This window comes from Botrytis sinoallii, assembly GCF_014898435.1.
Source record: "Botrytis sinoallii strain Bc 23 chromosome Unknown BSIN_015, whole genome shotgun sequence".
Classification (NCBI taxonomy): Eukaryota; Fungi; Ascomycota; class Leotiomycetes; order Helotiales; family Sclerotiniaceae; genus Botrytis; species Botrytis sinoallii.
This window is the reverse complement of record NW_024066042.1, coordinates 570,365-585,801: the sequence shown is the minus strand read 5'-3', so window position 1 is coordinate 585,801 and position 15,437 is coordinate 570,365. Positions and strand designations below refer to the sequence as shown.

At 39.2% G+C, this 15,437-nt stretch overlaps 3 protein-coding genes across 3 annotated transcripts; 2 read left to right on the top strand and 1 right to left on the bottom strand.

The window, feature by feature from the left end:
• Positions 1-306: 306 nt before the first annotated feature.
• Positions 307-2,184, bottom strand: EAF02_008194 (uncharacterized protein; the record flags this gene model as incomplete). Its single annotated transcript, XM_038904242.1, has 2 exons — positions 307-1,709; positions 1,764-2,184. The coding sequence occupies 2 exons, from the start codon at positions 2,182-2,184 to the stop codon at positions 307-309; spliced, it is 1,824 nt and encodes a 607-aa protein (XP_038755964.1).
• A 1,024-nt stretch (positions 2,185-3,208) lies between these two features.
• On the top strand, positions 3,209-6,236 carry EAF02_008193 (uncharacterized protein). Its single transcript, XM_038904241.1, has 8 exons — positions 3,209-3,470; positions 3,524-3,636; positions 3,681-3,804; positions 3,852-3,951; positions 4,007-4,119; positions 4,169-4,342; positions 4,399-5,826; positions 5,876-6,236. The coding sequence occupies exons 2-8, from the start codon at positions 3,629-3,631 to the stop codon at positions 5,900-5,902; spliced, it is 1,974 nt and encodes a 657-aa protein (XP_038755963.1). The 5' UTR covers positions 3,209-3,470; positions 3,524-3,628; the 3' UTR covers positions 5,903-6,236.
• Positions 6,237-6,507: 271 nt separating this feature from the next.
• On the top strand, positions 6,508-10,544 carry EAF02_008192 (uncharacterized protein; the record flags this gene model as incomplete). Its single annotated transcript, XM_038904240.1, has 8 exons — positions 6,508-6,518; positions 6,603-6,748; positions 6,863-6,948; positions 7,007-7,049; positions 7,107-7,618; positions 9,401-9,440; positions 9,500-10,178; positions 10,243-10,544. 8 exons carry the CDS (start codon positions 6,508-6,510, stop codon positions 10,253-10,255), a joined length of 1,530 nt encoding a protein of 509 aa, XP_038755962.1. The 3' UTR covers positions 10,256-10,544.
• Positions 10,545-15,437: the final 4,893 nt, after the last annotated feature.

Sequence of the window (15,437 nt, the reverse complement as noted above, 5' to 3'; positions counted from 1 at the left end):
ATCAACAATAGATACCAAAAATCAGAATCGGGATTAGATTAGATTAGATTGTGGCAACCGGCTTTCCTCCCTCTCCGGTTGAGATACGAGATTATTCGAAGACTTGTTTCTTTTTCGAATCAATCGATGAATCAGCCCTGATTTGGAGTCCGGGTTCTCTTCTTTGCTTTGTGTTCTTTTTCTTGATATGTTGGGCTGTGGATTTATAGTTGTTCTTGGGCGCTGGACGAACATGTTTCTGCGGGATGTGATGGAGACTCGAGGGTGAGCTTCTCATCTTCCAATTTGCATTCCATATCTCAGATCTCACATCCCGCTCTCAACTACAACTCTATACTCCTGGAAACTGTCCATGGATTTGTCGTCATCACCATTCTCTCCTTTCCCATCGTTTTGCTTTTCCGAAATTCCATTCCGCTGTTTCCATAGCTCTTCTTCGAGCTCGATTGCTTCTTCGAAGATATTTCTTTGATTGCGTGGAAAACAGCGGGGGAGACGTGTTTCGCCCGTTCCATCTATTCCTTCATTGTCGATACTTAAGGAGGGTGAGGATGTAGGTTCGAGTCCCTTGACAAATGCTTCGTCCACGAGGACATAACGGATATTAGGTGATGAGGGACCTATAAACATGATTTCCTGCAACACATTTTCCATAATGGAACGGAGACCTCTTGCTCCGATGCCTGTTCCCTTTTCTCCTTTTCCTTTGTTTTCTTTAGAGGAAGGAGAAGAGGAACCGTAGAGAGCTCGAGAAGCAATGGCTTCTAGTGCTAATTTGGTAAATTGGAGGATGATACCATGAGAACCGTAAGTTTCAAATAGTGCTGTGTACTGCTTGACCAAAGAATTGCGGGGCTCGGTGAGAATGGATACTAATTGAGGAAGGGAAAGGGGAGAGAGCGACGTGGTGATTGGAATTCGGCCAAGAAGTTCGGGTATGAGACCATAGGCTTGGAGGTCGGTGGGGGTGGCATGGACAAGGATATCCTTTTGGTTTTCTTTTGATGGGTTGGAGGAAAAGAAGGACGAAGATGAGGAGGAGAGGGAGGACTTAAACCCGATGGATGAACCGGTTGAAAGTCTTTGAGAAATTATTTTCTCGAGCCCGATAAAGGCGCCGGCGAATACGAAGAGGATGTTTGAGGTGTCAATCGTATATTGTTCGCTTCTAGCAGGGGAACTTGATTCTCGGCCTCCACGGTCCATGCTTCGGTTTGAGTTAGAAGCGTTTTTATCAGATTTGGCGTTTACAGTGACAGTGGTTCCTTCAATCATTTTGAGAAGACCCTGCTGGACACCTTCGCCTGACACGTCACGGCCATGGGTCATAACAGCCGGTTTGGCTAATTTGTCGATTTCATCGAAGAAGATTATTCCCGTTTCACATTTTTGGATGGAATTGGACGAAGCTAAGAGTAAACGTTCAATGGATGATTCAATATCAGTTCCAATGTAACCAGCCTGGGTTAGGGAAGAACAATCGACTGTTGCAAAGGGAACTTCGAGAACACGGGCTAGAGTCTGGAGTATGTAGGTTTTCCCGACACCAGACGGTCCTAATAACATGAGATTTGATTTCTCAATGATAGTACGGTTTTGAGAAGGGTCTTCTAGTGGTCTGGAACCTAGCTCGGGTTCTTCTTCATATTCGCGTTCACGGTACGAAGCATTCAGGTCGGCGGTTTGAATGGCGTGACCAACGTATTCATCTGGTATCATGTTAGACTTTGGAAATTCTATGTGAAGTGTGGGAGCATGATTACTATCAACGGGATGACTATTACGCTCCCGTTCATATAGATGCCTCCGACTATACTGATCCCTCCTTTCCTGTTCCTCTGCTTCCTGTCTCCTCAACTCTCGAACCCGTTGGTAATGATTATAAATAGCCACACATGTGACTTTTTTTGCCCTATCTTGTCCGACAACGAATTTATCCAAATGATTCTTCAATGACAAAGGAGTGAGGCTTGGAACCCCATGTTTAGAAGCTTGAGATAGGGGACCTTTTGTTGGAGCACCTGGCTCATATGATGAAGTCCAACCTTGCCCGTCATAATCAGAGCGTCTGAACTGTGCATCTCGATAATGTCTGATGGATGAGAAATGGAGAGACCGGTGGCAAGTTCTTAGAAGTCGAGGATTGGAATGGGAGATCCGGTTGAGTCCCGATATCGGGGACATATTGTTGAATTGTATTTTCTCATCTGAGCAACAAATGGCCGTAAAGGGCTTGGGTATCAAAGAGCACGATTATCTATCAACTCTGATCATAACATGCAAGAAATCATTTGAACGTCTTGAGGCTGTACAGCAATAGCAATGCACGTGAATGATCAACATCAGAAAGCGTGAGACAATGATATGTCGATATCGGCGGCACTACGGTAACCGACGCTATGAGCATCTTGTTGCGGGGTGAGAGTTTTCTAATTGGTCCGAGCTAGTGTTAAAAATCTGGAGTGTGCGGACTAAAACGGGAAGTGGGATGAAAACAATGAATGCTGATTTGAGTGAGGGATGAGTGAAGAGACAAGAAAAAGGGTTCTTGATCAACTTTTAAGTTTTTTGACATTTGCATTTTGATTTCATACCGATATATCTCTAGTAAAAAACCTACTATAAGTAGTAAGTATCTCATAGTTAGATACTATGTATACCTAAATATAATTAAAATAACTTCACACTCCGGAGAACTTCTATTGCTTCCAACCTTGGAAGGGTATCACTACCATTTCTTCGAGAATCTTCATACGAATTCATGGATTGAATTAATAAATGGTTCAAGAATGGCTCGTCGATTTTCTCATATGACAGGGATCGACGTCACTAATGCCAAACACGCACGAGCAGGATGGCTTGCAGGCGTTTACAACAAGGTCCAGTCAGGTCAGTCCCTTCACTCCAAATTCGCTTCACTCTGCTTTATCATTTATTATCCCTAGGTAGGTCGGTACCTAAGCTCGTAATAAGGACGTCCAGGTTTATTAGTTGGGCTTGGGTTCAGGCTGGAAAAGGCGTGAGATGGTTAAATTCTCTCAACAAGTTCATCCAGAAGTAGAAGAATTGGCAGATCCTTGGGTAGGTAGGGAGGATAGGGGATCAATTCAAACAAATCAAATACACCAAACAAATCACTTCCTGCATTATCAATAGCCACTTGTTACTCGTACAATGACGAGAGAGAAAGAAAAAAAAGAGTAATAATAAGAACCCCGCAATCTGCACCGGATTTCTCTACAAAAAGAAAACATCATAAGTTGACGGAATATTTTCGTTTCTTTTCTATCTTCACTGTCAACTTTTCTCTTCATCTCTCTCGACCTACTTTAGTATCTCAAGTTGAATCGTGTATTAAGCGCCCCTCCCTTATCTTGTTTGCGCGGTTAGAAGAGAGCTAAACCATACATACCATCATACCCCCATCATCATAGCTCCTCAAATCCGGAGAGTAGAGTACTAGGAACTAGGTAGGTACGTACTAGCTCGACTTTCTCCAATAAAATACTAAATTAATTCCCAGCCTCATACAATCTGTCAAAAACATTATCTGCAAGAATGGCCAATGTAAATGAACTGGCAACTGCTTCAATCATGAAGAACGAAGCACCAAAGGGAATCCCAAACGATGGACGGGTAAGTTAAACGGTCCCAGACGATTCTCATATTGACCAATTCAGGGTTATCCAACTTGATCCATGGCTCGAACCATTCAGAGATTCTTTAAAACACAGATATTCAAAAGCACAGCAATGGATTAAAATCATCGACGATACCGAAGGTGGTATCGAGAAATTCAGCAGAGTTTGTGAAGCTCCTATAGATTTCTTGGTCACAACTAAACATACCAGGGTACCGAGAAGTTTGGATTCAATGTCGATAAGAAGAACAACATTACATACAGGGAATGGGCTCCGAATGCAACACAAGCATTCTTGATTGGTGATTTTAGTACTTCTCTCCCTCGTTCAAAACTCCCAGGACGTCGAATATTAACATCGTGTAGATGATTGGAACCGCGAGTCTCACCCTATGAAGAAGGATCCTTATGGGGTTTTCGAAATTGTTCTGCCTGCAAAGGATGGCAAACCAGCCGTCGCACATAATTCCAAGATCAAGGTGAGCGATTCTGGCTAACTATTTTATTTACCCCCGCTAACCCCACCAGATCTCTATGATTACACCTTCCGGCGAACGAATTGAACGAATTCCTGCATGGATCAAATATGTCACACAAAATCTCTCCGTCTCCCCAGTTTACGATGCTCGATTTTGGAACCCACCTGAGTCCGAACGATATGTCTTCAAGCATCCCAGACCAAAGAAGCCAGAAAGTGTTAGGGTATATGAGGCACACGTGGGTATTTCTTCCCCAGAACTACGGGTTTCCAATACAAGGAGTTCACAAAGAACATGATACCAAGAATACATCATTTGGGTTATAATGTTATTCAGCTTATGGCTATTATGGAGCATGCATATTATGCAAGTTTCGGTTATCAAATCAACAGTTTCTTTGCTGCAAGCAGTCGATATGGTACACCTGATGAGCTGAGAGAGCTCATAGATACCGCACATGGACTTGGTATCACTGTGCTGCTTGACGTAGTTCACAGTCATGCTTCCAAAAATGTATTGGATGGGCTCAATGAGTTCGACGGAAGTGACAGCTGCTATTTCCACGAGGGGCCTAAAGGAAAGCATGAGTTGTGGGATAGTAGACTTTTCAACTATGGATCTCATGAAGTCTTGAGATTCTTGCTCAGCAATTTACGATTCTGGATGGACGAATACAACTTTGACGGGTTTCGATTTGACGGTGTTACGAGCATGCTTTATACCCATCATGGAATTGGAACGGGGTTCTCGGGTGGTTACCATGAGTACTTTGGCCCATCTGTTGATGAGGACGGTGTTGTCTACCTCATGATTGCCAATGAGATGTTACACCAACTTTATCCAGAATCGTTATCTATTGCAGAAGATGTTTCGGGAATGCCCGCTTTGTGCTTACCATTAGCACTCGGTGGTGTAGGGTTTGATTACAGACTTGCTATGGCCATTCCTGACATGTGGATCAAGATCCTCAAGGAGAAGAAGGACGACGAATGGGATCTCGGAAACATCTGCTTTACTTTGACGAACAGACGTCATGGTGAGAAGACTATCGCATACTGCGAGAGTCACGATCAAGCATTGGTCGGAGATAAGTCCATTATGATGCACTTGTGTGACGCAGAGATGTACACAAATATGTCAAGACTTACAGAGTTCACGCCAATTATCGAGCGTGGAATGGCATTACATAAGATGATTCGCCTCCTGACATCCGGTCTTGGAGGTGAAGGTTATCTCAATTTCGAGGGTAACGAATTCGGTCATCCAGAGTGGCTCGACTTCCCTCGTGAAGGCAACAACAACAGCTTTTGGTATGCTCGCCGTCAATTTAACCTTCCAGATGATGATCTTCTTCGTTACAAAGCACTGAACGAGTTTGATTCCCACATGCAACATCTTGAAGCAAAGTATGGTTGGTTACACAGTGATCAAGCTTATATTAGCTTGAAGAATGAGTCTGATAAGGTTATTGTCTTTGAGCGAGCTGGTTTGTTATGGATCTTCAATTTCAACCCAACTCAAAGTTTCGTAGATTACAGAGTTGGTGTCGAACAAGAGGGTACTTACAAAGCTGTTCTCAACACTGATGCCAAGGATGTTGGAGGATTCGAAAGAATTGACTCTTCAACACGCTTCTTCACAACACCTTTTGCATGGAACGACAGAAAGAACTTTATTCAAGTATACATTCCAACCCGTACAGCAATAGTAAGTTTCCCTCTTAACATAGCTGATACAAGAGACTAATTATATACAGGTTTTGGCACTTGAATCTACGCTATAAAAATTAGTAGATAAAATGGCTATTCGGCGGGCAAGCAGGTTGAAGAAATGAGTAAAATAAAACTAGAATATGACTGAGAGATTGGAGACGGAAAAAGTATGCGGATTCTGCTTTCAATACCTACCTCTTTATGTCGATAGATTTATTTTAGCTATGTGAGCGAGCCTTTGCAGCGAAGAAAAAAAAAATAGATTATTTGGTTTTCTCCCCCGCCAATTAAAGAAAGAAATTTTGGTGGGAAAATAAATTGTGTGACGGTTCTTTGTAAATCCGACCAAGTAATACTACAAACGTACCTAGGTGATAATAAGTATCATTTCATAAAAATCGAGTGTGAATTGACCAGTTGTCCAATACATTTACAATGTATGATTTTCCAAGCTTTGATCTCGTCTCTCTGATATCGACGTTGTTGTTAATGATCTCAACTCGGGTCAAAACGGGAAGTCGGAATTTACGCCATCACGTGGGGGTATACGCTAACAATTAGTCGAGAAGCTCATTTTGCTGCTGGCTTCAATTTACCTCCTCATTTTGCAATACCATACCTCCATCAATCTTTGTATCTCCACTCACATCTTCAACGCTCTTCTCCATCCGTAAAGATGTTCAGGAGGTACGTACTTATATTTGAAAATATTTTGCCCTGTCGCAATGGGTGGCAATAGTCCAATTGAGCTGACTCTAAAACTTTCTATAGCGCCATCCAAAACTCTGCCCTCCGGGCTTCAAGAAGCGCCTTCAGACCAGCTTTGTCAACTGGCTTGAGAGCTGCTTCTGCTAGATTTGCTAGTGATAGTGCAGTACATGGCAAGATCCATCAAGTCATTGGTGCCGTCGTTGATGGTAAGTGGCATGGAAAATTCTTTCTCGGCAACGACGTCAAACTCGGGATCTAGGGATTACATGGGGGACGAGCTTTCAATACCCTGCAACTGCATACTGACCACATCTGAACAGTTAAATTCGATACCGAGAAGCTCCCACCCATTCTTAACGCCCTCGAGACCACTAACGGTGGTAACAAACTCATTCTTGAGGTCGCAGTACGTCAACAATACAAGGAATAAACAACCGTCGAATACGGACTGACAGGGATAACAGCAACATTTGGGAGAGAATGTCGTCAGAACTATTGCTATGGATGGTAAGAGAACTCGACCCGAAGGATACAAGCACAAAGATTGACTCAACTCGTTTATAGGTACCGAAGGTTTAGTCCGTGGTCACCGCGCAACCGATACTGGATCCCCAATCTCGGTACCAGTTGGTGTAGGAACCCTCGGTCGTATCATGAACGTTACTGGTGACCCAATCGATGAACGTGGACCCATTAAGTGTGACAAGAGACTTCCAATTCACGCTGATGCTCCAGCTTTCACTGAACAATCTACCGCTGCTGAAGTTTTGGTCACTGGTATCAAGGTTGTCGATTTACTCGCTCCTTACGCTCGTGGTGGAAAGATTGGTCTTTTCGGAGGAGCTGGTGTCGGAAAGACTGTGTTCATTCAAGAGTTGATCAACAACATTGCCAAGGCACACGGTGGTTACTCTGTTTTCACTGGTGTTGGTGAGCGTACTCGTGAGGGTAACGATTTGTACAAGGAAATGCAAGAGACCTCCGTCATCCAACTTGATGGAGACTCCAAGGTCGCTTTGGTCTTCGGTCAAATGAACGAGCCCCCCGGAGCCCGTGCCCGTGTTGCTCTTACTGGTGTATGTATCATTTTTCCTTTTTCCTTTTTCATCGTTTTTTTTCTATTCCACTTACCTCAGGACCTTCCCCCGCTTTTCATTCACTCCTTCCGTTTCATTGATACCTTCATAATTTTCCTTGATGCCTTCATTCCTTCCCCAACTATCTTCATGCCTTCCCTAAACACCTTCATGCCTTCCTTTGATAACTTCATACCCTCTGTCATCACCTTCCTACCTTCCCTCAATACTTTTATTTCTCCTCGTTGCACCTTCCTCTTGCTTTCACAATGGTTTTTCCACACTTTTATCTCTTTTCCCACTTCTTCTTCTTCTTCTTCTTCTTCTTCTTCTTCTTCTTCTTTTCCTTCTTCTTCTTTTCCTTCTTCCTCTTCTTCTTCTTCGTTATGTCACTACGAAGTCGAAGTCGAGGTCGAATGTCAAAGAAGGTTGGTTGAAATCGAACGGATCGTGCGGGTCGAAGCCAACGACCATGCCGAAGTCGAAGCCTACATCGAAGTCAATCTGCCACCAAATACTTGAGCGTAAACGTTGGCAGTCAATCTACAAATAGCCAATTGTTGGTCAAGTTCTCAACCAAAAGCTCGTCCTCTCCAGCGTTAATCAACCAGGTTGATTGTCTCACTTCTGAACGATCTTCTGGGTCTGTTCAATCTACAAATTCGTTTGGAATACCTGCGAGGCCGTGGGGCCGATCGTTGGCACCAGAAACTCAATCACTTCCATTGTCTCAAATCGGCGTTGACAATGGCGTTGACGGATTGACCAATATTATCACCGACAATCAAATACTTCAATTGTCCTAAATCAACATCGACAACGAGAACCTTGGCTCTATTCTTGCAGCAAACAAGCCACCTACGATAGCGTTCTTCAAAACTCTGCCTTCACCATTACCGACTCCGCAGTGGGGTGTTTATGCCTTGCTGTTTGAAAAGGATGGTCACCAGCCCATGGGTCGAGATACAGTAGAATGGATGGAAACCTTTATACTCTCATATTTCACTCAATGAAGGCATTCGAGGATGTTCTTAGCCCTTGAAGCAATGTTCACCGTCATGTTTCATGCTTGTATTCCTGCCATTACAGATATGTATCTTCAACATCTATACATCTGGGGTCGAGATACAGTAGAATGGATGGAAACCTTTATGCTCTCATATTCCGCTCAGGGAAGCCATTCGAGGAGATCTCACTCTCAGCAAAGAAGAACTTGAAGTCGTTGCTGCTATACGCGCTGCAAGAGCCACAGAACGAGGCAATAAACAGTCAAAGACATCGTTCGAGAAAACGCGCTGCTGATCCAGAAGCATATCGTTTGAAGGTCCGCGCAGACAAGAACGCATGGGCTGAGAAGAACCAGGACAAGGTCAACAAGATTGCTGCTAAGAGTCAAAACAAATCAAGGGAACTTCGTCGTTTCTATTGCGGTGTATGCGAGATTGCCTTTCAAAGTGATTCGGCTCTCAAGAAGTATACTCTCACAAACAACCACGTCAATTGTTTGGCTGGTGTTACAAAGTCTGCACCATCTGATCATGTCATCGCCACTGCTGCTGCTCGTGATGCTGCAAAGGCCAACAAGACCCATTATTGCTCAACATGCGACAAGGCTTTCGGCGATGATTTCAATTTAAGAAGACATAATGCCACACCGTCTAACGCTAAGAGGGTCGAGCGACTCAAATCTTAAACAACCTTTCACACATTTCACAACTTCTTCATCTTGGAACTAATACAACTTATATCTTTGTACAATTACTAACAAATGTTTTTATAAAGTTGACTATTGCTGAGGAGTTCAGAGAGCAAGGACAAGATGGTAAGTTTTTCTAGATCTGTTTCCATCAAAAAGTGAAATGTGCTAACTTTCTTCACTAGTCTTGCTTTTCATTGATAACATTTTCAGATTCACCCAAGCTGGTTCTGAAGTTTCTGCACTCCTCGGTCGTATTCCTTCTGCTGTCGGTTACCAACCTACTCTCGCCGTCGACATGGGTCTTATGCAAGAACGTATTACCACCACCACCAAGGGATCCATTACCTCCGTCCAAGCTGTCTACGTACCAGCTGATGATTTGACTGATCCTGCCCCTGCTACTACATTCGCCCATTTGGACGCCACCACTGTCTTATCCCGTGGTATCTCTGAGTTGGGTATTTACCCAGCTGTCGATCCCCTTGACTCTAAATCCCGTATGTTGGATCCCCGTGTTGTCGGACAAGATCACTACGATACCGCCACCCGTGTCCAACAAATGTTGCAAGAGTACAAGTCCCTCCAAGATATCATTGCCATTCTTGGTATGGATGAATTGTCAGAAGCTGATAAGTTGACTGTCGAGCGTGCCCGTAAATTGCAAAGATTCTTGTCTCAACCATTCACTGTCGCACACGTTTTCACTGGTATCGAGGGTGTTCTCGTTGACTTGAAGACCACAATTGCCAGTTTCAAGTCTATCATGAACGGAGAGGGTGATGATTTGCCAGAAGGTGCTTTCTATATGGTTGGCGACTTTGCATCAGCACGTGCAAAGGGAGAGAAGATTCTCGCAGATTTGTAAGTTATCACCATCTGAACATCTCTTGTGTAATTGCAATATGCTAACGTTCATGATTTATAGGGAGAAGCAATAGATGAGATGATAGAATGGGGATGATGTGTATAATTCCAGATGGATGAGAGATGAAGATGAATGAAAAGGGGAATGGGTAGGCAGCGTTGGAGCTTGGGCTGTGTAGAGACTTGGGAAGGTCCGAGACAGAAAAATATCCTCTGATTATCGCATCGCCTTTTTAAAAGCTAAGCCTTGTAACAACTCACCAACTATTTTCTTTATTGATGTTAAATGATTTGATGTCTGACGTCTGATTCCTTACTTGTTGGAGAATGTTTTATGGGATGTGATTTGATGTATTGTGAATGTTCTGAAGTATTGCGTGTATACTAGGTATTTATGCCATCACCTCAGACGTATGATACCAACAACTTTAGGCTTTTTATATAGCCGTCGTCGATACAACTTTGCTGATGGGGGGAAAGAGTGAGATACTAAAGTTCAATATCCTAAGTTGAATTTTACATCGAGATGCTTGGAGCATGCAAATCCAGATGCGAAAATTGAATACTTTGGGACGCTTCGAATTGTCTGGTATATCCATGGATTCGTAATGCGTTGGATCATAGAATGTTTTGAATCTATCAGACACTTTGATTGTTGAGAATATTTTGAGTCTCTGAGATACTTTGAATGTTTCAAATTCTTTCAATGTTGAAAATGTTTTGAATACTTGAAATGTTTTGAAAGATTGAGAAATCATATCTTGTGGGAACTTTCTACACTTGCTATATAGTCATGTCGAGCTACGGATGGTTGTGGATGAACTTGATATACCTAGTAAGTATACTTGTAGATATAGCATGTGTAGGTAGGTACGTGTATAGGTAGGTACATGTGTAGGTATATGTATGTATAGGTAGGTAGATACACGTAGATTCTAGGTTCCTTGAAGATCTGGATCTTTTCTTTTCTTTTCTTCGGGATTGTTATTATTATTGTTGTAGTTGTAGTTGTGGTTGTGGTTGTGGTTGTGGTTGTGGTTGTGGTTGTGGTTGTGGTTGTGGTTGTGGTTGTGGTTGTGGTTGTGGTTGTGGTTGTGGTTGTGGTTGTGGTTGTGGTTGTGGTTGTGGTTGTGGTTGTGGTTGTGGTTGTGGTTGTGGTTGGAAAGTGTTGGAGTAGTAGTAGCAAAGTGTCACGGATCGCATCCAATCGCAGCTGCGATCGCTCATGTGCGCGCTTGCGTATGTACACGATCACGTATATATAGCTAGTATATAGAAATGCTTTACGAACACTTTGCTTCTGATTTTATAATTATAGATTTTAAGAATAAATTGTATTCTGTTTTTGTAGTTCTTTTAAGATAAAGTATTATATTATTTATAACTCATTATATGATTATATGGCCATTTAATGGCCGATCAAATAATATCTTATAACTATAATATCTTTTTGGGTATATCGAGAACATTCGATATCATTTATAAAAAAAAACTGATTTCAAGTAAATCTATTTGATGGAAGATAATAAACTCTTAATATATAGAGTTACAAGTATTACTATTATATCCAATCTATTTATCTCAAAGGGACTCTATCATTCTCCCTTTCTTATTGATTAAGTATTTCTAACTAATAATAATCAATCTCAACAAAGTAATGATTATAGTCCTTATAGTTTTAATATAAATATTGGTAGATATGAAAAAGATAAATAATCTAAAAACAATTCCTTAATCAAGATATTAATTCTTAAGGATAGTATATTAATGTATACTTTCCTATTACAAAAAAAATAAATACTGATCCTTAAAGATTTTAAGGATTTGCAAAACAAAATCATAAAACTCAAAAACGAATTGCTATAATGTAATCTTAGTATTTGTTTTAAGTATGACTCTCTACAGGGAATAAGATGGGAAGCATAGGGTAGAAAGTGATAGTATTAGGAGGACTAGTATACTAAATATATTCTTCCATTTTCGAGAGGAAGAGCTCTGTATAGAATAAAGCTCTTACTAGTACTAATTGGGGCTAGCTCCCCCTACTCCATAATCATGTGAATTATACCTTTCAACATTTCCTCTTGGGTCAATCGTGGTGATCTGTCATTCCCAGCATTTCTACAAACTTCTTGAATGCATTTTTGGTTAGTAATTTCATCAATCCATCTGCTACCATTTTGTTTGTGGGAATGTAGCTGATGTCGACCTTTCCTTTTACTTGAGATTCTGTATATAGTGGTATACAATATCAATATACTTTGATTTATTAATTAGTTGTACATTCTTGACTAGGGTTATAGCCTCTTGATTGTTTCCCTTCATATCGACAATAGATCCGTTCTCTGCAACAAACTTCCTGTATCCTATATCTCGAAGTATTTGAGCTAACCACTAGCCTTACTTTACTGCAATTAATTAAGCTATATACTCTGATTTAGTTGTTAATATTGATATGGAGTTTTGCTTTCGACTTATCCAGAATACTAATCTTCTTCTCAAAAATGCGATTACTCCCGATATACTTTTTCTATCAACCACATTGCTAGTGTAATCTGCATTGGAATAGATTACTAGATTTTGAACTCCCCCTAATCCGAAATGTAGCTTATAATTGATTGTTGTTTGTAAATAGCATATTACTCTTTGTAATTGATTTATATGGAACTCTACTGAATCTTTTATATATTGACTAAGCTTTCCTAGGCTAAAAGCTATATCAGGTTTTGAGTATACTATTGTGTACATCAACTCTCTGATTATACAGCTATATTTAATGGGATCTGCTTGTTTATCGTCTTTTCGAGCCAATCGAAGTACTTCGTAACCATCCATTGGTATTGAGATAGATCTAGATATTCCCTTTGTGAATCTGTGTCTGCTTAATACTTTTTCAAAATATTATTCTTAATCGATATATAAAGTTCTATTCTTTCTATCTCTAGTAATTCTTATATCTAAAAGCTTTGAGTTTTCAATCTCCCCCAGATTCTTGGCATTAAAGATAAAAGTAAGTTGTTTGTTGAACCACAATATATTATCTAAATTTCGTGTTGCAATAAGAAGATCATTGATATACAGTAATACTATAATCCCTCTATCAAAGTGGATGAACAAATACGGATCAGTTAGGCTTTGTACAAAATTCTATTCGATAAGTTGTTTTTTTATGAAATTATTCCAATTACAAGCTGCTTACTTTAATCTATATAAGTTATGAAGGACTTCAAGAATGTATTCTTGTTTAACATTAACTCCTTGTAATATAGATAGGAAAATCTTTTCTTTTAGTTTTGCCTTAGTAAACGTGTTTTTTATATTGAAGTAATATGTTTTAAGGTCCTGTAATACTATGATGAATAAAAATGAACAAATTATTGCTGATTGTACCATAGGTGCGAATGTATCGAAAAAGTCCACTTTATACTTTTGTATAAAGCCTCTTGCTATTAATCTAGCCTTAAATCATTCTAATAATCCATTTACATTCAGTTTTGTTATAAATACCTATTTTGTACTAACTAAGTTGTTCATTCTATTATTATAGATTTGTTGTTATATCTTATTCTTTTTTAATTCCTTAATCTCCTAATCAATAGCTGCTTGCCACTATTCGCCATAGATTGGATTACTTATTGCCTCTTTATATATTTTCGGAATTGATATATCCCTTGTTATTACATTTGTAATAATTATCTCTGAAATAAATGCATAATCTTTACTTTATTGTTCTATAAAGAACTTTTGATTCGATTTCAAGTCTATAATAATAGTAAGAAATGTATATAAACGCTTAGTATTTTGAAAGTCAGCTTTATTATTTTGTTCTCTTAATCTCTTTCTTATTGTTGATCTGATATCCTTTTTGATCTCTATGGTTATATTTATTAGATCGATATTCAATAATTATATTATATGCGGAATAACGATTTGTGAAATAATTCCTAATCTTGATATAAATATTTTAATAAGATTTGAGACTTTATCCTCTGAATTGTATTCAACTGATTTGATAAATACAGATTCTGTAAATACTATGCCTGTAGTTTCAATTATAATCTTGTGAGGTCTTTTTATTGGTTATTATTCCGGTAAAATGTTTTATGCTCTCTATCCTTCTACAAATTCTTTCTCTAAAGTAATAGAACATAGTTTTAGATCTATCTTATCTTCTAATAATTCTTTAAAGAATATACAATTACTTATCTTTATTACTATATGTCTATCTGGGTATATATCTATAATTGCTTTATTATATAATTATTATATCCAATAAATATATTTATTCTTACTCTATCTACTAACTTGTCTCAGCAAACACTATTGGAATGAGATGCTGGATTAATATAAAAGTAGTACTTTAATTCTCATATCTTGATATATACTATCGATAATACTATTCTGGTCTATACCTCGTGTGGCGATACTTGCTTTTTCTTTGCTTATGTAGTCATATCCCACTATTGGCTGGTAGATATCTTTTTATATCTTTATCTAATCTCGAATTCATTTACCTATAATTCTATATATATTCTGTTTTTAGTATATACATCTGCCTCCGCTGTATAATCTCAGAATTTAATTAGCATTTTTAAGTCTTTAAGTATTACACAAATATTCAATTGAATAATTTGAATTACCCATTCAATTATACCATTTTGATTTGAGATGTATGTGTATATCGATTGTCGTTGTGTACCTAGCTTGTCTTGCTATTCCTGTAATACCTTTTCGATCTCTAAAGCATTATTGGTATGTATTGTTCCAATCAGGAATTCATTTTCTTGTTCTATACCAACTCTTTACTTCTCGAGTTCTTTAATAATATCACTTTTCTTTTCCAGATATATTATCCAAACCTTTCTTATCCAGCTATAGATTATCTTTGCAAAGTATTGTTTTTTTCAAAATAATACTGGAAATAATCCTAATACATTTAGTAATATAAAAGCTAATAATTGCTTTTTGTATTCTAAGAGAATTATACTGTAATACTTTTTTATCTTTATTGCTATATATACCTTACAAAACTTTAGGTCTACAGATAATTTGATATCCTTCTCCAAAATTGTAATAAGATATAGTTTATTTAAAACTCTATATTCTATATATTCAAAGCGATAATACTATAGCTAGTACCGGTTTAGGCAGTTTCGTTGTTAAATATCTACCTTGTTTGTCTTGTTTTCACTGTAAATAATATTCTCAACTTCTAATAGAACTTCCTTATTCTTCTCTACAGCTGGAAATATAGTA

Excerpts from the sequence above, each read along its gene's own strand:
- EAF02_008193 (XM_038904241.1), top strand. Across the intron at positions 3,952-4,006 it reads ATTCTTGATTGGTGATTTTA|ATGATTGGAACCGCGAGTCT; the intron begins GTACTTCTCTCC and ends AACATCGTGTAG. Across the intron at positions 5,827-5,875 it reads TTCCAACCCGTACAGCAATA|GTTTTGGCACTTGAATCTAC; the intron begins GTAAGTTTCCCT and ends AATTATATACAG.